Source organism: Pristiophorus japonicus, chromosome 9 (assembly GCF_044704955.1).
Source record: "Pristiophorus japonicus isolate sPriJap1 chromosome 9, sPriJap1.hap1, whole genome shotgun sequence".
Classification (NCBI taxonomy): Eukaryota; Metazoa; Chordata; class Chondrichthyes; family Pristiophoridae; genus Pristiophorus; species Pristiophorus japonicus.
The window spans coordinates 133124309-133151822 of NC_091985.1; the positions used below are offsets into that span (position 1 = coordinate 133124309).

At 44.6% G+C, this 27514-nt stretch overlaps 1 protein-coding gene across 3 annotated transcripts in view; it reads right to left on the reverse strand.

Moving 5' to 3' along the window:
- Positions 1-27514, reverse strand: part of plcb1 (phospholipase C beta 1) — a 1109102-nt gene that overhangs the window by 142906 nt on the left and 938682 nt on the right. For all 3 annotated transcript variants that reach the window (XM_070889862.1, XM_070889863.1, XM_070889865.1), the window contains exons 22-24: positions 23372-23471; positions 23160-23264; positions 22758-22867 (exon numbers count right to left, since the gene is read on the reverse strand). In XM_070889862.1, coding sequence (XP_070745963.1) covers positions 22758-22867; positions 23160-23264; positions 23372-23471 — 315 coding nt within the window. The remainder of the gene's footprint in view (positions 1-22757; positions 22868-23159; positions 23265-23371; positions 23472-27514) is intronic.

The window sequence follows — 27514 nt, forward strand, 5'->3', positions numbered from 1 at the left end:
TTAGCCATGGATACTCACTAACTTTTGGCCGAGGCCCAGTTTTCCAAGCGCCGACCTGCCTGCCGGCTGCTGTCCGTCCCCCGGATTTCGATCAAGCCTAATGGTGGGAATCTTTTGACACTGCTCATCCTCACCTGGCATTGCGTGCATGTCCTTTTTTTTAATCAAAATGGGGAGATTTTGAAGTGTTTTGCAGTCTCTTTTCAAAAGCTCTGAGTCACCGAAATTCTTGTGTTATCATTAGAGCTACTGAGTCATGTCTCCTGGCAACCACAAAAAGGAAGTGCTTCCAGCCAATCACCTATCACAAATCAGCTTGGAGAGGTTTTCACATACCTCACTGGGCATTGGAGACAGCTATAAATGCAGGCACAGCCAAACCCATCCAACAAAAAAAAGGTACATTTCAGCTGAAGGTACAACAAACTTTGGTGGTCTCTTGTACCACAATTCATATTTTAATGATTGTAAAGTACAATTCTGTCAGCTACTTTGATTTTTAAAAATAAATGGGCAATGAGGAACACTTTAGCTCGTATTTGAATGCATGCATGGAGTGCTGCCTTCCTCAGTTTTAACGTCATGGGAACAAGGTGTAGGACATGGCTTACCCACTTGCCCTGTGAATACAGCCAATACCACAACCATCAAAAACTGTTTAAGCCCGATATTAATAGTTGTGGTTCACCTTGTCTCCCCACCCCATTCAGAATTTCTCTTCCTTTATTGCCTTCGGATCTCTTCCTGTCTTTTTCTTTTCTTTTCCCACTGCCCTTTGTCTTTCTCTGTCTTTTATCTTTCTATTTCTTATTGTTCTTTTTCTTCCCGTTGCTTTCCCTCTTCTTGTTTCCCTGCTTTTTCTCTTCTGTTCATGTCTTTCACAGCCCATCCACTTAGCTGTGAGCGTGAGTGCTGCCATCACAGTTTGGCAAGTGAGATAGTAAAGGAACCAGGTGGAAGCAAGTCTTACCCAGAATCCACAATGGCCGTGAACGGTCCCTATTGATTGGCCCTATAATATTAATATGAGGCGTTCCCTGATAATATACAAGTGCTGGGGAAAATCCCGTCTCCATGGCGTTCTTTCGCTTTTTCTCACTCTCTCGCAAGAGAAACGACCACCGAGTGGAGGAGAAAGGGAAGAGGATGGCAAAATGAGGAGAAAGCCAATATATAGAGAGTTTAATTTACAGCTGACCAACCTGGTCTTGGTGGTGGCTGGTGTGCAACGGTCACCACACGTTAAAAAAATCCAAGCACAGGCAGCTTCCACCCTTCAAGATTTAGTTCGGACCTGGAATTTTAGGTCCATCATTGAAACACCTGTGAACCTTTTGACGTGGAAGCAAGTCATCCTCGATTCGAGGGACTGCCTATGATGATGACACTGAAGGGGGTGTTTTTCTACTGTTGGACGCCACTGTTTGCCTGAGAAATAGGGGGGCAGCATTTTTATAATGGCCTCCACCTCAGCCAGCCCCGTTGATAACCAAGGCTCATGTAATGCAATTTTCAGGCAGACCTGTAAATGGGTGAGCTGCCCGCTTTTGAGTGGCTTTTTAACAAAGCCACTGCAATTGAAACAGGCTTGCCGACCAACTAACTGGAGCGGGTCCGATTAAGTCATGGCTGACTCGACTTCAGCTCAGTGTGAGAATAAAAGTATATATTAATGATAAAATGTGTATGTATAAATGTCAAAAGTGCAGACTTTACAGAAAGCCTGCAGTCTGAACCCTGAAGCACAAAATGGATACCTCCAAGTTCATGTCTTCTCTGGTTAGGCGGAGCTTAAGGAACAAAAGGAGAATGGCTTCGAAACTCACCAAACAAGAAAAGGTGTGAATTGGAAAACTATTAACCTAATCAAGGAACGGCTCCTAGTCCTCCAGGCAGTCACATGCATGAGGAAAGTCAATAAAAGACTGCCCTGAAACTAAGAGCCAATCTTGAGGCTTTCTGAGAAACAATGGACTTAAGAATATAAAAACCCAAGTGCAAGGTCTGCTCACTCTCTCTTCACTACTTTTCGATGACCATGCGGCAAAGCAGGAAACCTCCCTCCACAGAACCGGAAACAAGGAAAAACGCTGTGTGCTTTGCCTTGGCTCAGAGGGAAGTATATGTCTTTATAGATTTGTAACTCATTACTGTAACATCATTGTACCCGTTGTAATCGAATAGAGTCCATAGGATACTAATCGACTGCTGTTTGTCCGATAGGTTACGTGCATGTGTGTGTGTTTAATAAACTTATTCCAAATTGTTTTAAAAGAACTGGTCTTGCTGTCAATTTAATGCCACAGATTTAGAAATCTTACATAAGCTATTTAAAGGAGCAATGGACAGATGACAGTTGAAGGTTGGTGGAGGTGCAGGACTGGTTGTTGGGGGAGAGAGCGCATTGTGTAAAGATTACATTCCTTTTTGGGATATAAATTTATTCAGATTGATAATCAAAAATGCAGGCTCAGCGCCATAAAGCAGGCCCGAGATTTAGTGGCGCCTCTCTGGGAATCCCGCTCCAAGGAGCGGGGTCTGTAGGGAGGTCCTCTTCCCTGGTGACGGGAGGAAGAGGCCTGCTGCCGACACCAAGACGGCATTGGCTGGAGATCTCGGGAGAAGTAAGCAGCAGGAGTGAGGTACCCAGGTCGTGGATACAGTGCCAGAAGTGTTGTCACCTGGTGTCTCACAGATCACATGCGAGCAAGAGCAGATGGTGGAGACAGGGACAGCAGTGGAGATCCTCGTCAGAGGTTGTAGGACACTCCAAGCTCTGCTGAGCTGGACGAAGATGCTGAACCCCGGGGGTCGTTGACAAAGCAGATGGTTCTTGAGGAGCAAGAGAGAATGTGGGAGGCTCTGACAGCTTTTTCAGCCGTGATGGACTCGATTGTAGGGAGAATGGAGGAGTCCATCTCCAGCATGACCAGCATGACGTCGCAGGCCGTGGCTACGTGTTTGTCCTTGGAAAGGGTGGCCACCAGCATGGAGCAGCAAATGCGCCAGTCGAACGTGTGCATGCTTGCTGTGAACAACAGCTTGCAAACTGATTGCAACCATATCTAGGATGGATAAATCGTAGAGTTGGCCGTTCATTGCCCCACTAACGTGCAGTAAAGTGCTCTCCAGCTCTTTGCTAGCAGGGAAGTGCGGGCGGGCCATGAGAGGGGACATGGAAGTGCTCAAAGTGCTCCCACTTCTCCCCCTTTGTTTCCCCCCACCCCCATCAGGCAGAGCCCCAAATGCTGCCTCGGATTGCGATGGCCGAGTCTGCCCCTGCACAGTCGCAGGAGGAGCAGACTTTGGTGCTATTGCAGGCTCCAAAACCCGAGGACGTCCGCCAAAAGTGTCTATGCAGTTGCAGCAGGGAAGTGAGCAGGCTGCCTCTACCTCTGCTGAAGCCACAGGGGTTGCACATCGTAAAAGCAGCAGAAAAAGGACACAATTGTAGATGCACAAAGGTTCTGCACATGGGTGTGTTATAAAGTGTTAGAGGGTAAAGTTTCTGTTGAAGGTATGAGCCACATAAGGTTATTTATTTGCACCACTTACACCCCCAGCTTGTCCATTTTTGTCTGCTGCCTGGAAAGTGGCCTTGTCAGTTGGAGTGAATGGTAAGACATAGAAACATAGAAAATAGGTGCAGGAGTAGGCCATTCGGCCCTTCGAGCCTGCACCACCATTCAATAAGATCATGGCTAATCATCCACCTCAGTACCCCTTTCCTGCTTTCTCTCCATACCCCTTGATCCCTTTAGCCGTAAGGGCCACATCCAGCTCCCTTTTGAATATATCTAACAAAATGGCATCAACAACTCTCTGCGGTAGGGAATTCCACAGGTTAACAACTCTGTGAAGAAGTTTCTCCTCATCTTAGTCCTAAATGGCTTACCCCTTATCCTTAGACTGTGTCCCCTGGTTCTGGACTTCCCCAACATCGGGAACATTCTTCCTGCATCTAACCTGTCCAGTCCCGTCAAAATTTTATATGTTTCTATGAGATCCCCTCTCATCCTTCTAAACTCCAGTGAATAAAGACCCAGTCGATCCAGATGTCAGTCCAGTCATCCCGGGAATCAGTCTGGTGAACCTTCGCTGTACTCCCTCAATAACAAGAATGTCCTTCCTCAGACTACTTAACCTCGAGTAATGGGTGTCTGTGACAGGAATGGTTTGATCATTTTAGGACTGCTTTGTGTGGTGGTGGGGGAAGAGGAAGTTGGTTCAGCATCTGGGTGCCTTATGGGTGCACTGGTGCAATTTAACTAAATGCTGCCATTATGCGGCCATCCCGGGCAGCAATGTGAGCCACTGCTGGTGCCATCTCCACTTCAGGTTGTTCCTCCTTCTCCTTGTGTTTCTCCTGCTCCTCCTCCTTCTTCTCCAAAGAGGCTCTGCACTCTGCGCCTTGCTCCTCCTGCAGCTCCAATCCTATGTGAAGAGCACAGCATATGACGATCATTCTAGAGACACTAGCTGGTGTGTAGTGAAGGACTCTTCTCAATCTGTGCAGGCATCTGAAATGCCTCTTCAGCATCCTGGTTGCTTGCTCTATTACACATCGCGTCGTCATGTGGCTTTGATTGTAGCGCTCTTCGGCCTCATTGCTTGGCCTCCTCAAGGGTGTCATCAGCCACGTCGTCAATGGATAGCCCTTGTCTCCAAGTCTGGTTGGAGGTGCGAAGAGCTGAGAGAGGGTGGACTGGTGCAGCAGGAATGAATCATACAGCTGCCAGGGAATCTGGCGCACACATGCATGATGATTGTTTTATGGTTGCAGATGAGCTGCATATTGATGGAGTGGAATCCCTTGTGGATCACAAACACTCCTGGCTGATCTGGGGGTGCCTTGATGGCCACACATATGCAGTCCTGTGGGAAGCCAGCCAGAGCCGCAAAGCCGAGCGCCTACTCATTCTGACTGGCTTCATCAGTCGCAGAGTTTACACAATTATCAAACATGGCATCAGTCACCTGGATGCAGCATCTGTGGGCGGCTGACTGCAAGATCCTGCAAATATCTCCTGCAGGTCCTTGGAAGGAACTTGAGGCGAAGAGGTTGAGGGTGGCAGTGACTTTGACAGCCACTGGTGAGGCATGTCCATCAGGTCCTCTGGGCAGCAGGTCTTCTTGCAGCAGACTACAAATGTCTGCCACAACCTGGTGCGAGAGCCTGAGCCTCCTGAGGCACTGGTATTCAGTCATGTCCAGGAAGCTCATCCTCTGCCTGTATACCCTGTGCTGGGGGTATCGCCTCTGGTGCGGTGCATCCCTGTGCTCATCCCCTCTCTCCTGTGGAGCGGCACGTCGGTGAGGAGAAGGCTGCTGCTGGCGTTGCTGGGGCTCATCTTGGTCCTAATCTGAGGTCGAAGATGAAGCAACACTTACGGCACCCCATGCTGGTCTGATATATGCCAGGTAAAGTGGTGATTAGAGGCACAATCCTCCAATGTAGTGCGAGTGACTTCCGAAGTTGTAGAATTCACCTGCAAACTCCTGAAAGCAAACTCTCAGCACAAATCACAAATGGTATCCGCAAAAGCCTTTCCCTTAGGCAAGGACGCAGTTGTGAGGTGTGAGTATTTATGTTATTTTTTTTACTATCAATTGTTCAACCCCACAATGGCCACTCTGCTCTCGCCTTGCTTTCACTGGCAAGGTTCAGCAAGCCAACGAATCCCGTGGACAACCAGTAAAAGCTGCAACATCAGGTAAAAAAGGCTGTTCATAGCCTCTTGATGAGCTCTAAACTGCTTTAATTAGGTCACCCGCGTTTCCCGAGCAGGTCTCTGGCACACTGATTAACGCGCCCGAGTTAAGGTTGGAAGCCGACGGGTTGATGTCGATTTCCTGATGTGCTGTCAATCTCAACACTTTTAAATGCTAAGTAAAAATTCTGGCCCATGACCCTTACTCCAGGTGCCTTGTATCGGATGAATCAAAAACATGTCGCACTCAGTACACCTGGTACCCGAATATTACAATAAAACGTTACAATATCTAATTAACCAACTGTCAACCCACAGATGTAAACGTTGACTGGATCAACAACCTCATTAAATACTAATAACTACAACTTATATTTATATGGCACATTTAACATAGTAAAATATCCCAAGGCGCTTCACAGGAGCGTTATCAACGAAAATTTGACACCAAGCCACATAAAGAGATATTAGGGCACGTGGGCAAAAGCTTGGTCAAAGAGGTAGGTTTTAAGGAGTGTCATAAAGAGGGAGAGAGAGGCAGAGAAGTTTAGGGAGATAATTCCAGAGCTTGGGGCCTTGGCAGCTGAATGCACGGCTGCCAATGATGAAGCGATTAAAATCAGGGATGTTCAAGAGGCCAGAATTGGAGGAGCGCAGATATCTTGGAGGGTTGTAAGGCTGGAGGAGACTACATGGATAGGGAGGGGCGAGGCTATCGAGGGATTTGAAAACAAGGATCAGAATTTGAAAATTGAGTCATTGCTTAACCAGGAGCCAATGTAGGTCAGCGAGCACAGGGGAGATGGGTGAACGGTGTTTGGTGTGAGTTAGGACATGGGCAGCTGAGTTTTAGATGACCTCAAGTTTACGGAGGGTAGAATTCGACAAAGCAAGACTCACAATTTTAATAGAAATAGTCCTTTTGTTTAAATAAACGGAGTCTCCCTCAACTTAAGGATCGTGAGTGGAGCAGGCCTGGCTCCTGTTCTGCAATATCAAATTTGGCATGGCACCTAAAACAGGTGTTAAGCGCCTCACTTACATATGTAAGGGGCTTAACGCCTGTTTTAGACAGCAGCCAGGGATGCCTGAAACATTTCCTGACCCGGTATTGGATATTGGTCCCTGAAATTGAAAGAGGGGGGGGCAGTAAAACAGGCACAGCAGGTCCAAATTATATCCCAATGTGTTTTAGAACCAAGTCCTCCAGACAGTCACATGTGTGAGGAAAGCCAATAAAAGATTGCCCTGAAACAAAGACCTAATCCTGGGGCTTTCTGAGAACCAATGGACTTAAGAATATAAAAACCCAAGCCCGTAGCATGTTCGCTCTCTTTTTCTCTTTTTGATGTGCTTTGCTTGACTCAGAGGGAAGTATATGTCTCTGTAAATCTGTAACTCATTACCTTACCTGTTGTAATCAAGTAGCGTCCATAGGATACTGTTTGTCCGATAGGTTACGTGCATGTGTGTGTGTTTAATAAACTTATTCCAAATTGTTTTAAAAGAATTGGTCTTGCTGTCAATTTAATGCCACCGATTTAGAAATCTTACAAGATCGCTCTCTCATATTAATATCAATCTATATTAAGAGAAAGACAGTAAAGGGGAATATGGGCTCATTTAAGTAGATGAGGTGAGCCTATAATGGACAAAAAGGGAATGGCAGAATTGTTAAATGAATATTCTTGTAGCTGCTTTCACAATGGAGAAAGAGGATAAAATACTAGTGCTACAAGGGAACCTGAATATAAGGCAATGGACGGAACTTAGTGGATATAATATAAGTCAAAAAATGGTAATGGAAAAAATAATGAGGCTTACGATAGACAAATCTCTAGGACCTAATGGCTTTCACCTCAGAGTATTATAACAAATAAGTGAGAAAATTGCATATGCATTAGTCATAATTTTTCAAAGCTCTCTAGATTCATGGATTGTGCCTTTGCTTTGGAAAATTGCAGTAAGAACATAAGAAATAGGAGCAGTAGTAGGTCATTTGGCCCTCGAGCCTGCTCCGACATTTAATAAGATCATGACGATCTGATCATGGACTCAGCTCCCCTGCCCTCTCCCTTGAAGTTAGAATCAGGTGAATTTATAATGCGGAACAAAGAAATGGCAGACCAATTGAACAAATACTTTGGTTCTGTCGTCACTAAGGAAGACACAAATAACCTTCCAGAAATACGAGGGGATCGAGGGTCTAGTGAAAAGGAGGAACTGAAGGAAATCCTTATTAGGCGGAAAATTGTGTTAGGGAAATTGATGGGATTGAAGGCCGATAAATCCCTGGGGCCTGATAATCTGCATCCAAGAGTACTTAAGGAAGTAGCCTTAGAAAGAGTGGATGCATTGGTGATCATTTTCCAACAGTCTATCGACTCTGGATCGACTATGGACTGGAGGGTAGCTAATGCAACACCATTTTTTAAGAAAGGGGGGAGAGAGAAAACGGGTAATTATAGACCAGTTAGCCTGACATCAGTAGTGGGGGAAATGTTGGAATCATTTATTAAAGATGAAATAGCAGCGCTTTTGGAAAGCAGTGACAGGATTGGTCCAAGTCAGCATGGATTTATGAAAGGGAAATCATGCTTGACAAATCTTCAAGAATTTTTTGAGGATGTAACTAGCAGAGTGGACAAGGGAGAACCAGTGGATGTGATGTATTTGAACTTTCAAAAGGCTTTTGACAATGTCTCACACAAGAGATTAGTGTGGAAAATGAAAGCACATGGTATTGGGGGTAATGTATTGCTGTGGATAGAGAACTGGAAGCAAAGTGTAGGAATAAACGGGTCCTTTTCAGAATGGCAGGCAGTGACTAGTGGGGTACCGCAAGGTTCAGTGCTGGGACTCCAGCAACTTACAATATATACTAATGATTTAGATGAAGGAATTGAATGTAATATCTCCAAGTTTGCAGAGACACTAAGCTGGGTGGCAGCGTGAACTGTGAGAAGGATGCTAAGAGGTTGCAGGGTGATTTGGATAGGTTAGGTGAATGGGCAAATGCATGGCAGATGCAGTATAATGTGGATAAATGTGAGGTTATCCACTTTGGTGGCAAAAACAGGAAGGCAGAATATTATCTGAATGGTGACAGATTCGGAAAAGGGGAGGTGCAATAAGACCTGGTTGTCATGGTACATCAGTCATTGAAAGTTGCCATGCAGATACAGCAGGCAGTGAAGAAGGCAAATGGCATGTCGGCCTTCATAGCTAGGGGATTTGAGTATACGAGCAGGGAGGTCTAATTGCAATTGTACAGGGCCTTGGTGAGGCCACACCTTGAATATTGTGTACAATTTGAGGAAGGACATTCTTGCTATTGAGGGAGTGCAGCGAAGGCTCACCAGACTGATTCACGGGATGGCAGGACTGACATATTAAGAAAGACTGGATCGACTCGGCTTATATTCACTGGAATTTAGAAGAATGAGAGGGGATCTCATAGAAACATATAAATTCTGACGGGATTGGACAGGTTAGATGCAGGGAGAATGTTCCCGATACTGGGGAAGTCCAGAACCAGGGGTCACAGTCTAAGGATAAGGTGTAAGCCATTTAGGACCAAGTTGAGGAGAAACTTCTTCACTCAGAGAGTTGTTAACTTGTGGAAATCTCTTCCACAGAAAGTTGTTGAAGCCAGCTCGTTAGATATATTCAAAAGGGAGTTGGATGTGGTCCTTACAGCTAAAGAAATGAAGGGGTATGGAGAGAAAGCAGGAATGGGGTACTGAAGTTGCATGATCAGCCATGATCATATTGAATGGTGGTGCAGGCTCGAAGGGCTGAATGGCCTACTCCTGCACCTATTTTCTATGTTTCTATGTTTCCCCATAACCCTTTATTCCCTTATCGCTCAAAAATCTGTCTATCCGCATCTTAAATATATTCAATGACCCAGCCTCCACAGCTCTCATGGGGCAGAGAATTCCACAGATTTATAACCCTCTGAGAGAAGAAATTCCTCCTCATCTCAGTTTTAAATGGGCGGCCCCTTATTCTGAGTCAATGTCCCCTAGTTTTAGTTTCCCCTATGAGTGGAAATATTCTCTCTGCATCTACCTTGTCAAGCCCCCCCCATTATGTTTTGATAAGATCACCTCTCATTCTTCTGAATTCCAATGTGTATAGGCCCAACTGCCTCCAATGCAATTATATCCTTCCTTAAATACGGAGATCAAAATTGCATGCAGTACTCTAGGTGTGGCCTCAACAATACCCTGTACAATTGTAGCAGGATTTCTCTGCTTTTATACTCTATCCCCCTTGCAATAAAGGCCAACATTCCATTTGCCTTCCTGATTACTTGCTGTATCTGCATACTAACTTTTTGTGTTTCATGCACAAGGAACCCCAGGTCACTCTGTATTGTAGCACTTGACAAGTTTTCTCCATTTAAATAATAATTTGCATTTCTATTTATTCTGCCAAAGTGGCTAACCTCACATTTTCCAAAATTATACACCCATCTGCCAAATTTTTGGACACTCACGTAGCCTGTCTATGGGCCCAAGTTTCCACACGATAAAAAACAGGCGCCCCTCCGAGCTGGGCGCCCGCTTTTTGTGCCTAAAACGGCGCCTAAAAAAAAAATCGCGATTCTGGAGCGCCCTGCAGCTCCTTGTCTGCCTGGCGCGGCGCCCAAGAGGGCGGAGCCTACACTCGCGCCGATTTTGTAAGTGGGAGGGGGTGGGTACTATTTAAATGTGTTTTTATCCTGCCGGCAACGCTGCACGTGAGCATTGGAGTGTTCGCGCACGCGCAGTGTGAAAAAAACATTGGCACTCGGCCATTTTTGTAGTTCTTTGTAGCTGTTTAATTTTTGAACATTTTTTTAATAAAAGCACATTGCCATCAGCACATCAGCACTTGCAGCCTTCTCACTGTCTCCTTCCCCCCCCCCCCCCCCGCGGGAAAGAACGGGCGCCTCCTCTCCCCCCCGCGGGAAGAACAAGTGCCTCCCCCCCCCCCGCCCCCTGCGGGAAAGAACGGGCGCCTCCTCCCCCCCCCCGTGGGAAAGAACGGGCGCCTCCTCTCCCCCCCGTGGGAAAGAACGGGCGCCTCCTCTCCCCCCCGCGGGAAGAACGGGCGCCTCCTCCCCCCCCCGCGGGAAGAACGGGCGCCTCCTCCCCCCCCCGCGGGAAGAACGGGCGCCTCCTCTCCCCCCCCCGCGGGAAAAACGGGCGCCTCCTCTCCCCCCCCGCGGAAAGAACGGGCGCCTCTTCTCCCACCTCGCGGAAAGAACGGGCGCCTCCTCTCCCCCCCGCGGGAAGAACGGGCGCCTCCTCTCCCCCCCCCCGCGGGAAAAACGGGCGCCTCCTCTCCCCCCCCGCGGAAAGAACGGGCGCCTCTTCTCCCACCTCGCGGAAAGAACGGGCGCCTCCCCCCCCGCGGGAAAGAACGGGCGCCTCCTCTCCCCCCCCCGGCGGAAAGAACGGGCGCCTCCCCCCCCCCGCGGGAAGAACGGGCGCCTCCCCCCCCCCGTGGGAAGAACGGGCGCCTCCCCCCCCCCGTGGGAAGAACGGGCGCCTCCTCTCCCCCCCCCGCGGAAAGAACGGGCGCCTCCCCCCCCCTGCGGGAAGAACGGGCGCCTCCCCCCCCCCCGCGGGAAGAACGGGCGCCTGAGGCTGACTGCAGCATTCTCCGTGCCTTCACACAGGTAGGAAGATGGTTTCTTTAATCTTTTCTTTGCTTATAAATGTTTATTCAGGTTGGATTTATTTGTATAATATTTGTAGAAGTATAAATAAGGATTTATTGTCAAATTTAATGAGTTCCCTTTCCCCCCCACCTCCCCCCACCTCGTTCTGGACGCCTAATTTGTAACCTGCGCCTGATTTTTTAATGTGTAGAACAGGTTTTTTCAGTTCTACAAAAATCTTCACTTGCTCCATTCTACTTTAGTTTGGAGTACGTTTTCACTGTGGAAACTTTGAAATCAGGCTTCAGTGGCCGGACACGCCCCCTTTTGAAGAAAAAATTCTGTTCCAAAGTAGAACTGTTCTACCTGACTAGAACGGCAGAAAAAAAAATGTGGAGAATTGCGATTTCTAAGATAGTCCGTTCTCCACCAGTTGCTCCTAAAAATCAGGCTCAAATCATGTGGAAACTTGGGCCCTATATCCCCTTGCAGATTTTTTGTGTCCTCCTCACAATTTGCTTCCCCACCCATCTTTGTATCATCATCAAACTTGGCTACATTACACTCAATCCCTTCATTCAAGTCATTAATATAGATTGTAAATAGTTGAGGCCCCAGCACCAATCCCTGCGGTACCCCACTAGTTACTGTTTGCCAATTGGAAAATGACCGATTTATCCCAACTCTGTTTTCTGTTAGTTAGCCAATCCTCTATGCTAATATATTACCCCCAACCCCGTGAACTTTTATCTTATTCAGTAACCTTTTATGTGGCACCTTATTCATGCCTTCTGGAAATCCAAATACACCACATACACTGGTTCCCCTTACCCACCCTGCTCGTAACTCCTGCAAATTTGTCAAACATGATTTCCCTTTCATAAAACCATGCTGACTCTGCTTGATTGAATCATGCTTTTCCAAATGTCTTGTTACTGCTTCCTTAATAATGGACTCCAGCATTTTCCCAACGACAGATGTTAGGCTAACTGGTTTATAGTTTCCTGCTTTCTGCCTGCCTCCTTTTTTAAATAGGAGCATTACATTTGTGGTTTTCCAATCCGTTGGGACCTCCCTAGAATCCAGGGAATTTTGGTAGATTACAACCAATGCATCCACTATCTCTGCAGCCACTTCTTTTAAGACACTAGGATGCAAGCCTTCAGGTCCAGGGGCCTTGTCCGCCTTTAGTCCCATTATTTTACCGAGTACTACTTCTTTAGTGATAGTGATTGTATTAAGTTCCTCCCTCCCTATAGCCCTTTGATTATCCACTATTTGGATGTTTTTTATGTCTTCTAATGTGAAGACTGATACAAAATATTTGTTCAAAGTCTCTGCCATTACCCTGTTCCACATTATTAATTCCCCAGTCTCATCCTCCAAGGGACCAACATTTACTTTAGCCACTCTTTTCCTTTTTATGTATCTGCAGAAACTCTTGCTATCTGTTTTTATATTTTGTGCTAGTTTACTTTCATAATCTATCTTCCCTCACTTTATAATTTTTTTAATCATTCTTTGCTGGCTTTTAAAAGTTTCCCAATCCTCTGGCCTCCCACTAGTCTTGCCAACTTTGTATGCCCTTGTTTTCAATTTGATACCATTCCTTATTTCCTTAGTTAGCCACGGATGGTTATTCCTTCTCTTGTCTTGTCTTTCCTTCTCATTGGAATATATTTTTGTTGAGAGTTATGAAATATCTCCTTAAATGTCTGCCACTGCTCATCAACCATCCCACACTTTAGGCCCAAGTTTCCACATGATTTGCGCCTGATTTTTAGGAGCAACTGGTGGAGAATGGACTATCTTAGAAATCGCAATTCTCCTCATTTTTTTTCTGCAGTTCTAGTCAGTTAGAACAGTTCTACTTTGGAACAGAATTTTTTCTTCAAAAGGGGGAGCAAGTGAAGATTTTTGTAGAACTGAAAAAACCTGTTCTACACATTAAAAAAATCAGGTGCAGGTTACAAATTAGGCGTCCAGAACGAGGTGGGGGGGAGGGGGGGGAAGGGAAGTCATTAAATTCTACAATAAATCCTTATTTATCCTTCTACAAATATTATACAAATAAATCCAACCTGAATAAACATTTATAAGCAAAGAAAAGATTAAATAAACCATCTTCCTACCTGTGTGAAAATGCTTCAGCCAGCCTCACAAGTTTGTTTCCGACGGCGGGAGGAAGGGAGTGCGGGCCCGCCCGCCCAAACGCAGCGGGGGGGGGGGGAAAGGAAGATGTTCCCGGGGGGGGGAAGAAGACAGTGAGAAGGCTGCAGGAAGCCTCAGTGCTGATGTGCTGATGGCAATGTGCTTTTATTAAAAAATGTTCAAAAATTAAACAGCTACAAAGAACTACAAAAATGGCCGAGTGCTAATGTTTCCTTCACACTGCACGCGCAGCGTTGCCGGCAGGAAAAAAACTAATTTAAATAGTACCCGCTCCCTCCCACTTACAAAATCGGCGCGAGTGTAGGCTCCGCCCCCCTGGGCGCCGCGCCAAACAGACAAGGAGCTGCAAAGCGCTCGAGAATCGCGAGTTTTTTTTCTGGCGCCGTTTTAGGCGCGAAAAACGGGCGCCCAGCTCGGAAGGGCGCCCATTTTTTATCGTGTGGAAACTTGGGCCCTTTAATCTATTTTCCCAGTCCACTTTAGCCAACTGTGCCTTCATATCTTTGTAGTCTCCATTGTTTAAGCTCAGGACACTGGTTTGAGATCCAACTTTTTCTCACTCCAACTGAATTTGAAATTCAACCATGCTATGGTCACTCATTCCTAGAGGATCCTTCACTAGGAGATCGTTTATTAATGCTGTCTCATGACACAGTACCAGAGCTAAGATAGCCTGCTCCTGAGTTGATTCCGCAATGTACTGTTCAAAGAAACTATCCCAGATACAGTCTATGAACTCTTCCTCAAGGCTACCTTGGCCAAATGTCATTCCATTATTTAAGAAGGGAAAGAGAGAGAGAAACTAGGTAACTACAGATGTGTCAGTTTATCAATTATGGGGAAGCTACTGGAATCTATCATCAGAGACATCCAGGTGGATCAGGCTCAGGCCCGAGTTAAAAGTACAGTCAGGTCTCAATGATGTCATCAGGCCGCAGCATGCATATGTAAAGAAGGACCCTGTTTGCTCTGGCCCCGTGTCCTTGCTGCCTGCTCAGGGGAGCAGGTTAAATTTGCAGATGCTGTGATTGTGGCAGCTTGCGGACAGCTAAGAGCCAGGACGATTTTAACTGCCCACCCGCCAGGTTTCTGCTGAGTGAGTGGGGATACAAGTCTCTATTCCTTCATCCAAGTCAATAATATATGGTAAAAAGCTGGGATCCTATTACAGATCCCTGGGGGACACCACTTTTCAAATCCCAGCAGTCTGAGAACATTCCCTTTAACTTAACTCTCTGTGTCCTACCACTCAATCAATTACCAAGCAATGTGACAAAGCTAGGAGGAACTATAAGTTGTGTGGATGCGAGCAGGAAGTTACAAAGGGACATAGGCAGATTAAGGGAGTGCGCAAAACTATAGCAGATGGAATTCAACGTGGGGAAGTATGAAATCACCAACTTTGCATGTGGAAATTTTTCTTAATGGTGAGAGGCAAAGAGAATGTGAAGAAGCAAACAGATTTAGGTATCCATGTGCACATATCACGAAAAGCTGAAAGCCAAGACCAGAAATGAATTAAAAAGGCTAATTGGATCTTGGCTTTTATCTCAAAAATTCAAAAGTGAGGAAGTGATGTTTCAGTTGTACAGAGCCTTAGTTAGATTCCATCTGGAGTACTGCATTCAGTTTTGGGCACCGAACCTCAGGAAAGATCTATTGGCCTTGGAAAGGGTATAGGACAGATACAAATGATAGCAGGGCTTAAAAGGTTAAATTATGCATTAACTTGGGTTTTTATTCCTTTGAGTTTAGAAAGTTGAGAGTTGATTCAATCGAGGTCTTTAAAATAATAAAGGGATTTGATAGGGTAGCTCGAGAGAAACTATTTACTTTGGTGGGGAAATCCAGAACAAGGGGGCACAATCTTAAAATTAGAGTTGGGCGGGAAATCAAGAAGCCTTTTTTTCATCCAGAGGGTAGCAAAAATCTGGCACTCTCTCTCCCAAAAGGCTGTGGTTGTTGGGTCAATTGAAATTTTCAAGACTAAGATTGATAGAGTTTTGTTAGGCAAGGGTATCAAGCGATATGGAGCAAATGCGGATAAATGGAGCTGAGGCACAAATCAGCCACAATCTAATTGAATGATGGAATAGGTTTGAGGATCTGAATTGTCTACTCTTGTTCCTATATTCTTATGTAGCAGCAAGCAAACTCAAAAATATCTAGAAATAGGCTTTTTACTGCAACTGGAAAAGTTCCATGTAGGCCCTTTTAATTCTCTTCTGCCTTCTCCGTGACAGTCCTTAACCCCCGTTTTGTACTGGTGTGAGTACAAGTGAGCACAATAAAATAGAAATGATGGAAAATGGGATGTCTGGCACCATCACACCACTGCAAACGATGGCAGAGAGTGGAGCAGGTACTAAAGTGGGCAGGGACCCATTTCCTGCTGTCACCCGCCCAATGAGCGGTGAAAATAATCAGGAAATGGCCACTGGAGGCTCAAGACTTTTACTTATAGCTGAATACTGGTCAGCAGATTTAACAGGCCTCTTCTAACATGTGACAACTATTCACCAAACAAGTGAACAAGTGACATAAGTTCATGGAGAGATCTTTTATTCCAAAGCATGCGATTCATGCACTCTCTTTCATTGTGCGAAGTACCTGGTTACCAGGCTAGGGTAATGCCAGTACTAATCTTAATGGGCAAGAACCCAAGCTTTATGCTTTGGGGTTAAGTAGAATATCAACAAATGTTAGTAATCGTGCAACACCTTTGTCTGCCTCTCAATTTTGTCTTTACAAATAGATAAAATAGGCAAACCTGTTTATTTTTTCCATTAGGCAAAGAAATCAGGCATAAAAGACTCAAAATCTAATTATATAAAAGCATGTGATGTGCTTGAAGATCACCTATTAAGGTGGCAGATTCATACCTTTTTCCCTCATCTAGCCTCTCCTTAAATGCATCTATGCTAGTCGCCTCAAATACTCCATGTGCTAGCAAGTTCCACATTCTAGCCACTCTCTGGGTAAAGAAGTTTCTCCTGAATTCTTTACTGAATTTATTAGTGACTATCTTATATTTATCACCCCTAGTTTTTGCCCCACAAGTTGAAACATCTTCTCTATGTCTACCCGATCAAATCACTTCATCATTTTAGATCACCCCTCAGCCTTCTCTTTTCTAGAGAATAGAGCCCCAGCCTGTTCATTTTTTCCTGATAGTTATAACCTCTCAGTTTTAGTATTATACGTGTAAATCTTTTTTGCACCTTCTCCAGTGCCTCTATATCCTTTTTGTAATATGAAGACCAGAACTGTTTACAGTACTCCAAGTGTGGTCTAACCAAGGTTCGCACAAGTTTAACATAACTTCTCTGCTTTTCAATTTTATTCCTCTAGAAATGAACCCCATGCCAAATTACTAGCACAAAGTATAATTTAAGATATGCTTGAAAAACCCAAATGTGAGTGGAACGTGGCCACAAACAGATTGGGAATCAATGAGGGTTTTGTACATGAAATTGTCATTGAAGAGTTAAAACTGAAATAACTTAGACACTTATCTTCACAAAACTAAGAAATGCAAAGAAGTAATGACAAAACAGAAAAATGTTGAAAGAGTCCATCCCAGTAACAATTTCATGTTAATGCAGAAAGAAAGGCACAATACACACAGCAGGGCTAGCTGGCCAAGCTGCACATCACATTGCTGTACAAAGTCCAGATTTATAGACCGGAGCTCATGTTCCACCAGAAGAATTAAACTATTTGCTGATGATTAATGGATCTTTCAGATCGACTCTGCAATCGCCAACAGGCTCATGAAAATGATTTGTCACCTTAGCTTTTCTGCAAGATTGCCAACAACTGACTGATTCAATTTATGATTCTCCTCCAATGGAATTGATGGAAAAGACGATAATTAATTGAATAGGCTTCCCCACTGTTATATAGTAGACCAGTAACCTGTCATATGAAAATATGATCCTAAACAGCAATTAAAAGGTCGTGGGGAGGGGGCAGCGATCTGCGTGGGTTAGCACGCTGCACTAAAACCTCAGGACTAGTTCAGATTGTTGGGACAGTTTCTCCCTGCTGGATACTCAGTCTGGTGAACCTTCGCTGCACTCCCTCAATAGCAAGAACGTCCTTCCTCAGATTAGGAGACCAAAACTGAACACAATATTCCAGGTGAGGCCTCACTGAGGCCTTGTACAACTGCAGTAAGACCTCCCTGCTCCTATATTCAAATCCCCTAAGCTATGAAGGCCAACATGCCATTTGCCTTCTTCACAGCCTGATGTACCTGCATGCCAACTTTCAATGACTGATGAACCATGACACCCAGGACTTGTTGCACCTCCCCTTTTCCTAATCTGCCGCCATTCAGATAATATTCTGCCTTCGTATTTTTGCCACCAAAGTGGATAACCTCACATTTATCCACATTATACTGCATCTGCCATATATTTGCCCACTCACCTAACCTGTCCAAGTCACCCTGCAGCCTCTTAGCATCCTCCTCACAGCCCACACCGCCACCCAGTTTAGTGTCATCTGCAAACTTGGAGATATTACACTCTATTCCTTCATCCAAATCATTAATGTATATTGTAAATAGCTGGGGTCCCATCACTGAGCCCTGCGGCACTCCATTAGTCACTGCCTCCCATTCCGAAAAAGACCCGTTTATTCCGACACTCTGCTTCCTGTCTGCCAACCAATTCTCTATCCACGCCAGTACATTACCCCCAATACCTTGTGCTTTGATTTTGCGCAACAAGCTCTTATGTGGGACCTTGTCAAAGGCCTTTTGAAAGTCCAAATACACCACATCCACTGATTCTCCCTTGTCCATTCAACTAGTTACATCCTCAAAAAATTACAGAAGATTTGTCAAGCATGATTTCCCTTTCATAAATCCATGCTGACTTGGACCGATCCTGTCACTGCTTTCCAAATGCGCTGCTATTGCATCCTTAATAATTGATTCCAACATTTTCCCCAGTACTGATGTCAGGCTAACCAGTCTATAATTACCCATTTTCTCTCTCCCTCCTTTTTAAAAAAGTGGTGTTACATTAGCTACCCTCCAGTCCATAGGAGTCGATAGACTGTTGGAAAATGATCACCAATACATCCACTATTTCAAGGGCCACTTCCTTAAGTACTCTGGGATGCAGACAACCAGGCCTCGGGGATTTATCAGCCTTCAATTCCATCAATTTCCCCAACACAATTTCCTGACAAATAAGGATTTCCTTCAGTTCCTCCTTTTCACTAGACCCTAGTACATCAGGAAGATTATTTGTGTCTTCCTTCGTGAAGACAGAACCAAAGTATTTGTTCAATTGGTCTGCTATTTTTTTGTTCCCCATTATAAATTCACCTGAGTCCGACTGCAAGGGACCTACGTTTGTCTTCATTAATCTTTTTCTCTTCACATATCTATAGAAGCTTTTGCAGTCAGTTTTTATGTTCCCGGCAAACTTCCTCTCGTACTCTATTCCCCCCCTCCTAATTAATCCCTTTGTCCTCCTCTGCTGAATTCTAAATTTCTCCCAGTCCTCAGGTTTGCTACTTTTTCTGGTCAATTTATATGCCTCTTCCTTGGATCTGACACTATCCTTAATTTCCCTTGTTAGCCACGGTTGAGCCACCTGCCCTGTTTTATTTTTGCTCCAGGCAGGGACGTACAATTGTTGATGTTCATCCATGTGATCTATAAATGTTTGCCATTGCCTATCCACTGTCAACAATTTAAGTATCATTTGCCAGTCTATTCTAGCCAACTCACGCCTCATACAGTCGAAGTTAGCTTTCCTTAAGTTCAGGACCCAAGGTTCTGAATTAACTGTGTCACTCTCCATCTTAATAAAGAATTCTACCATATTATGGTCACTCTTCCCCAAGGGGCCTCGCACAACATGATTGCTAATTAGTCCTTACTCATTACACATCACCAGTCTAGGATGGCCAGCTCTCTAGTTGGTTCCTCGACATATTGGTCAAGAAAACCATCCCTAATACACTCCAGGAAATCCTCCTCCACCGCATTGCTACCAGTTTGGTCAGCCCAAACTATATGTAAATTAAAGTTGTCCAAGATAACTGCTGTAACTTTATTGCACACATCCCTTATTTCTTGTTTGATGCTGTCCCCAACCTCACCACTACTGTTTGGTGGCCTGTACACAACTCCCACCAGCGTTTTCTGCCCTTTGGTATTCCATAGCTCCACCCATACCGATTCCACATCATCCAAGCTAATGTCCTTCCTTCCTATTGCATTAATTTCCTCTTTAACCAGCAACGCCACCCCACCTCCTTTTCCTTTCTGTCTATCCTTCCTAAATGTTGAATACCCTGGATGTTGAGTTCCCAGCCTTCGTCACCCTGGAGCCATGTCTCCGTGATGCCAATTACATCATATCCATTAACTGCTATCTGCGCAGTTAATTCGTCCACCTTATTCCGAATACTCCTTGCATTGAGGCACAGAGCCTTCAGGCTTGTCTTTTTAACACACTTTGCCCCTTTAGAATTTTGCTGTAATGTGGCCATTTTTGTTTTTTGCCTTGGGTTTCTCTGCCCTCCATTTTTACTATTCTCCTTTCTATCTTTTGCCTCTGTCTCCCTTTTATTTCCCTCTGTCTCCCTGCATAGGTTCCCATACCCCTGCCATATTAGTTTAATTCCTCCTCAACAGCACTAGCAAACACTCCCCCAAGGACATTGGTTCCGGTCCTGCCCAGGTGCAGACCGTCCGGTTTGTACTGGTCCCACCTCCCCCAGAACCGGTTCCAATGCCCCAGGAATTTGAATCCCTCCCTTTTGCACCACTCCTCAAGCCACGTATTCATCTGAGCTATCCTGCGATTCATACTCTGACTAGCACATGGCACTGGTAGCAATCCTGAGATGACTACTTTTGAGGTCCTAATTTTTAATTTAGCTCCTAGCTCCCTAAATTCGTCTCGTAAAACCTCATCCCATTTTTTACCTATATCGTTGGTACCTATAAGCACCACAACAACTGGCTGTTAACCTCCCTGTTCAGAATGTCCTGCACCCGCTCCGAGACATCCTTGACCCTTGCACCAGGGAGGCAACATACCATCCTGGAGTCTCGGTTGCGGCCACAGAAACGCCTATCTATTCCCCTTACAATTGAATCCCCTATCACTATCGCTCTCCCACTCTTTTTCCTGCCCTCCTGTGCAGCAGAGTCACCCATGGTGCCATGAACTTGGCTGCTGCTGCCTTCCCCTGATGAGTCATCCCCCTCAACAGTACCCAAAACAGTGTATCTGTTTTGCAGGGGGGTGACCGCAGGGGACCCCTGCACTACTTTCCTTGCACTGCTCTTCCTTCTGGTCACCCTATCCCTATCTGGCTGTGTACCCTTTACCTGAGGTGTGACCAACTCACTAAAGGTGCTATTCACATCATTCTCAGCATCGTAGATGCTCCAGAGTTCATCCACCCGCAGCTCCAGTGCCGCAATGCGGTCTGTCAGGATCTGCAGGCGGAGACACGTCCCGCACACAGTCATCAGGGACACCAGAAGCGTCCCTGAGTTCCCACATAGTACAGGAGGAGCATAACACACGTCCAAGCTCTCCTGCCATGACTTAACCCTTGGATTAACTTAATTGGGCAACAATAATGCTAAAGGTTACTCACTGATATAGAAAGAAAAGAAAAGCTACTTACCAATCACCAGTCCATCACTTACCCCCTTGGCTGTGATGTCACCTTTCAATTTCTTTCTACTTCTTTTTGCCTTCTCCCTGTAGCTGCACTGGTAGGCCTCGATGTCCCTGGAACTTGCTCCTCCTCCGACTAGCTCTCTGACCATGAACTCCCACTGGCCTTTATAGGCCTCGACGACCCCGGAACTTGCTCCTTCTCTGACTAGCTCTCCAACGACGAACTCCCGCTGGCCTTTATAGGCCTCGACGTCCCCGGAACTCGCTCCTTCTCCGACGAGCTCTCTGACCATGAACTCCGGCTGGCCTTTATAGGCCTCGACCTCCCCGGAACTTGCTCCTTCTCTGACTAGCTCTCCGACGGCGAACTCCCGCTGGCCTTTATAGACCTCGACGTCCCCGGAACTCACTCCTCCTCTGACTAGCTCTCCGACCACGAACTCCCGTTGGCCTTTATAGGCCTCGACGTCCCCGGAACTTGCTCCTTCTCTGACTAGCTCTCCGACGACGAACTCCCACTGGCCTTTATAGGCCTCGACATCCCCGGAACTCACTCCTCCTCTGACTAGCTCTCCGACCACGAACTCCCGCTGGCCTTTATATGCCTTGACGTCCCCGGAACTCACTCCTCCTCTGACTAGCTCTCCGACCACGAACTCCCGTTGGCCTTTATAGGCCTCGACGTCCCCGGAACTTGCTCCTTCTCTGACTAGCTCTCCGACGACGAACTCCCACTGGCCTTTATAGGCCTCGACATCCCCGGAACTCACTCCTCCTCTGACTAGCTCTCCGACCACGAACTCCCGCTGGCCTTTATATGCTTTGACGTCCCCGGAACTCGCTCCTTCTCCGACTAGCTCTCCGACCACGAACTCCCGCTGGCCTTTATAGGCCTTGACATCCCCGGAACTCGCTCCTCCTCCGACTAGCTCCTTAAATGTAGTAAAACGTCACAAGGCGCTTCACAGGAGCATTAGCAAACAAAATTTGACACCGAGGCACATAAGGAGATATTAGGGCAGACAAACTTGATCAAAGAGGTAGGTTTTAAGGAGCACCTTAAAGGTGGAAAAAGAGGTAGAGAGGCAGAGAGGTTTAGGGAGAGAATTCCAGAGCTTGGGGCCTCGGCAGCAGAAGGCACGGCCCCAATGGTGGAGCAATTATAATCGGGCATGCTTCAGAGGCCAGAATTGGAGAAGTGCAGAGATCATGAGAGAAAATGTATGAGCGTTCTACAGAGTACCAGGGAGACCAAAAATGTGGAATATGAATAGAAAGACAGAGAAAAAGAAAATTACAAGGAGGGAAGAGAAAGAAAAAAAGTCCATGAGCATTGTCAAACGAGATCAATCAATAAATAAGTAAAATAAATGTTATTACTTAGAGTAGAAACAGCCTTACACACTGTGAGCAAGAGAATCTTTCAGCAAATAACAATGACTTGATAAAAAAACGGAACAGTTCTGCTGAATGTAAAATCTTTCATGACACATTGTATCTGCATTAAATGGAATTACGTTGTGTACTTGTGCAGTAAAAGATGAAAGTGTTTCTTACATCTTTCTTTTCTTCTTCCTCATCTTCAAGAGTTAGAGCCACCAGCTGTTGTGCTCTCTGTTCCATCAGGTTCACATATCTAATCGGATTAGACAGTGCCTCAATCACATCTGTAAGGATAAATGAAATGGAACTTGATGAAAATTGGCAGGAATTATATTAGTCTGTAGATCATATTCTCAGTGAGGGGGAGGGTTTAATTCATTAAAATTGTGTAAAAAGGACTTTTAAATCACATTGCAAACTTTCTTTTAAACATCTGCATATTAACTGTAATAGAAAAGTAGATGTGATTAGATTGGCCAGCAAAAGTGTCACCGGATTTGTTCTTCCATTCCTTACCACTGGTCTCAGTTTTCCTCGCAACCTAAAACAAAATAGAACTAAACAGCACATTTTTACCTGCGAAGGTATCAGGGACATAATCCTTCACCTCTATGTATACAAAGATAGCAGGAAGCATCAGGGGCTGGTTCCGTTCATTCCTGAGACAGATATAGTGATAACCTAAAATACAGCAGAGTGCAACGTTACAGAGAGGAGATGGTGAACTGCAATAAAATAAATCCTCACAAACATTCGTGGAAACGTGTATGGAAAGTGGCTGTGCTTACCTGGTCGAATGGCTTGTACAGGCAATAGTCGGTGGCCTATAAATTTACCTCCTTCTTCATAGACAGATATCCTCAATGAAGACAAAGATGGCAGCACAACCTGAAAATGAGATATTTCCATAAAAAATAACATTTTAGGAAATCATTGTTGTTATGTCTGTTAGCTTGTAATATTTGTAGCTCCACACTTTGGATGTGGACGTATTGCGTACTGCAATTGCACAGTTAATAATTAAACAGAACCAGGCAGATTTCCGGAGGCTTCCGAGAGAGCTGCCTGCCATGTTGGAAGCTGTGTGTGCTTGTGCTCTGTGAATATATCACATTTGGTGGCGAGATGGGATTTTTCGGATGATTTAACGCTTAAATTTTGTTGGGGAAGGATTCAGCCAGCGGACAGAGAGACTTTGGAAGTTTCTGTCTTTGGAAAAAGTTACAAAATCCGAGGTAAAATACAGCACACGGTGTGAACAGCTAGAGATTAAAATGGCAGGTGTAATCGGACATTTGGGGGAATATAGACAAGACCGGGAATGTTTTAAAGCGTATGTGGATCGGCTAGAAATGTATTTCACTGCAAATAACATAATCGAAGTTCCAGAACCGGGCTGTGTTGGAACGTAAGAGAGCGATCTTCTTATCGGAGGCAGGTCCTGCATTGTATGACACCCTTGTAAATCTGCTTGTGCCTGACGAGCCAAAGGACACAACGCTTAAAGAGATTTTAATGAAACTGGAGCAGCACTATAACCCCAAACCGTTAGAAATTGCTGAAAGCTATCGTTTCGGGATTCAGAATCAAAAGACTGATGGAAGTATCAGTGATTACAGCGTAGCATTAAAAAAGCTATCGATGCACTGTAATTTTGGGAACTTTCAAAACTGAGCATTATGGGATCGTTTTGTTTGTGGGGTGAAAAATGATGCGATCAGAAGGAAGTTATTGACGACGGATGATTTGACTTTTGAGATTGCTTGTCAGACAGCGAGGTCGATGGGCATGGCCGAACAATAGTCCCGAGAATTAAATAATAATTACGGTCATCAGTCAACCGAGGTAAATCACCTGCGGGTCCAAGGTAAAAGACGGTGGGGGCCCAAAGTCTCAGAAACTGGAAATTCTAACAGAGCGTCAAAGTCGTGCTATAGCTGCCTGGGACAACACATTGCTCAAAGTTGTCCATACGTGAAGGCAGAGTGTTTCTTCTGCAGGAAGACTGGGCATCTTGCGAAGGCATGCCGACTGAAGGGTAAACCAGCTTTCAAAGCTATGAGTCCAGCGTTCAAAGCTATGAGTAGAAATCCCAAGAGACTACATAGCATGGAAGAACAACAACAGGACGAGGAGATGTTAGAGTTACACGTCATCAGGAGCACGAGGTTAACGGACAGCGATTCGGAAAGCATCAAAATCCACATAGATGTTGTGGGATTCAAGATACCAAGATTCGTAGGAATGAATTATCAGTCGATCAAGATTGCATCATGTCGGGTGCAAGAGCGGTTATACAAAATAAATTCAGGTCCAAATTATTAGGAGACCTCCATGACCAGCACCTGGGAATGTGCTTGACCAAGAATTTTGCACGCAGTTATTTATGGTGGCCAGGTCTTGATAAAGATATAGAGTACATCGTGAGTCAGTGTACGACATGTCAATCGGTAAGCAAGCAACCACCACCAGTACCATTACAGCCATGGAAATGGCCTCCCAGGGTGTGGCAAAGGCTACATATTGATTTTGCTGAGTTAGAAGGACAACAATTGTTCATTGTGATTGCTAGCCATTCGAAGTGGGTTGAGGTGTTTCCAATGTGGAAAGTAACAGCAAGTAAAACTTTGGACATTTTGCGAAAATTATTTTCTTTATTTGGCCTCCCTGAAGAAATTGTTTCGGATAATGGACCACAATTTCGTTCAGAAGAATTTGCACAATTCATCAGCAAAAATGGTGTAAAACATACCAAAGTTCCACCATACCATCCTGCTTTGAATGGTGCAGCAGAGCACACTGTACAAATTGTAAAACGTGCCCTCATAAAACAAATGTTAGATCCAAATCTAAGGAAACAACAGTTGTCACTGGATCACAAATTGGCTAATTGTTTGATTACATATTGAAATACGCCTCATACAACTACTGGTAGAACACCAGCAGAGTTATTTCTCAAATGACAGCCACGAACCAGATTCTCGTTGTTAAAGCCAAATTTGGCACAGTCCGTAGAAGAGACACAATTAAGACAGAAAGAGAATCATGATAAAGGTAGAGTAAAAGAGAGAAGTGTGAAATTAAACCAGAAGGTGGGAGTGAAGAACCATCACCATAAATGGTTAAAGTGGTTACCAGGAAGAGTGGTGAAGATATGTGGTCCTCGCACATATTTGGTAAAGTTGTTTGATAATGGACAGGTTAGGTTTGTTCATATTGATCATATTTTACCGACAGGAGTTGAAGGTAGGAAGGTAGGAGTTGAAGGTAGGAATGATTCAATTATTTCTGACTCATCATATAGTTTTGATACACCAGTAGCAAATCCTAAATCCAATGTATTAGAAACAAATCCAGGAGAGAATCAGAATGAAAGTCTGAGTCCGAGTCAGGAAAACAAAGAGCCTGAAGTTAGAGTGAGTTCAAATGAAAATCAAGGAAATTCCTTGGAGGAAAACGTTCCTCAGGATGAGCCTCGAATGAGTTTAGATTTGACACCATGTTGGAAGGTTCTGTTTGAGAGCGAAGGTATCCTCTTCGAAACAGAAAACAAGTGGTAAAGTTAAATTTGTAAATATGGAAAAATAAGTTTATATCCTGTGTTATGTATAAACATGAAAGTTATGTATGATGTTTGTTATAATAACTTCTTCATTCAGGAGGGGGAAGTGTAATGTCTGTAAGCTTGTAATATTTGTAGCTCCACACTATGGATGTGGACGTATTGTGTACTGCAAGTGCAGGGTTAATCAATAAACAGAACCAGGCAGATTTCCGGAGGCTTCCGAGAGAGCTGCCTGCCATGTTTGAGAGCGAAAGTATCCTCTTCGAAACAGAAAACAAGTGGTAAAGTTAAATTTGTAAATATGGAAAAATAAGTTTATATCCTGTGTTATGTATATACATGAAAGTTATGTATGATGTTTGTTGGAAGCTGCTTGTGCTCTGTGAATATATCACAATTGTAATTTCAGAGAATTATTGGGAAAGTGTGAACTATATTGATTCAAATAATATGAACGAGTTTGACGATATTTTAAAAAATGTTTTCAAAAGCATATTGTAAATTATTAAGTGCATTGCATTTTCAAAATATGTTGTGCTAAATCGCACATATTTTCTATCAGTAATTTAAAAAATTACATTTAAGAGACAGCTTTATTCATCTCAGCACTGCCATACTGACACATCGACTTATGACTGACAAAACAAATTTTTCAAGTCTAATCTTCAGTCAACGAAAACCCCGCTTTCTTCAACTTGCTCAAACTTTCCAAAATGAACTTTCTCCAGAAGAAGAAAAAAGCTAAGTAAAAGATATGAAAGGTACATTTTTGGGGGGAGCATAGTTTGGGAGCATAGCCTAGGTCATATTAGGTTAAAAAGGTCAAACTAATAACTGATAAAAAATAATAACTGGACAGATAGAGCACAGAAAAGAAGGAATGGAATAAATAGGAATGACAAGTTGAATTGGTGCTTTTGTTACTTTTGTGTTTTATGTGTTTTAATATGTTGGGGCTAATGTTACAGTAATTAAAGCTATTGTTGATATTTGGCAAGTTTTATCACTGCAATGTTATTTCGTCAATCATTGCACTCAGATGGCTCTCAAATAACCAAGATCAAAATACCCTTGGTAAGGTGGTTCCATTCCAAAAGAAGTAACAAAGGAACCTGACTTATGAGGAGAGATTACACAAACTAGGGTTGTATTCCATGGAGTTTTGAAGGTGAAGGGGTGATTTGATCAAAGTTTTAAAGATATTAAGGGGAACTGATAGGGTAGATAGAGAGAAACGATTTCCGCTGGGCCAAAATTCAGGGTCTCAAAGAGACCTGTTAATGCCCGTTTGTGGCGGCCATTCCTAAAAATTGAATGGCCACCGCTTTGGGGTCAACAGGCCGACCTGACCTAAATTCAGGTTGGG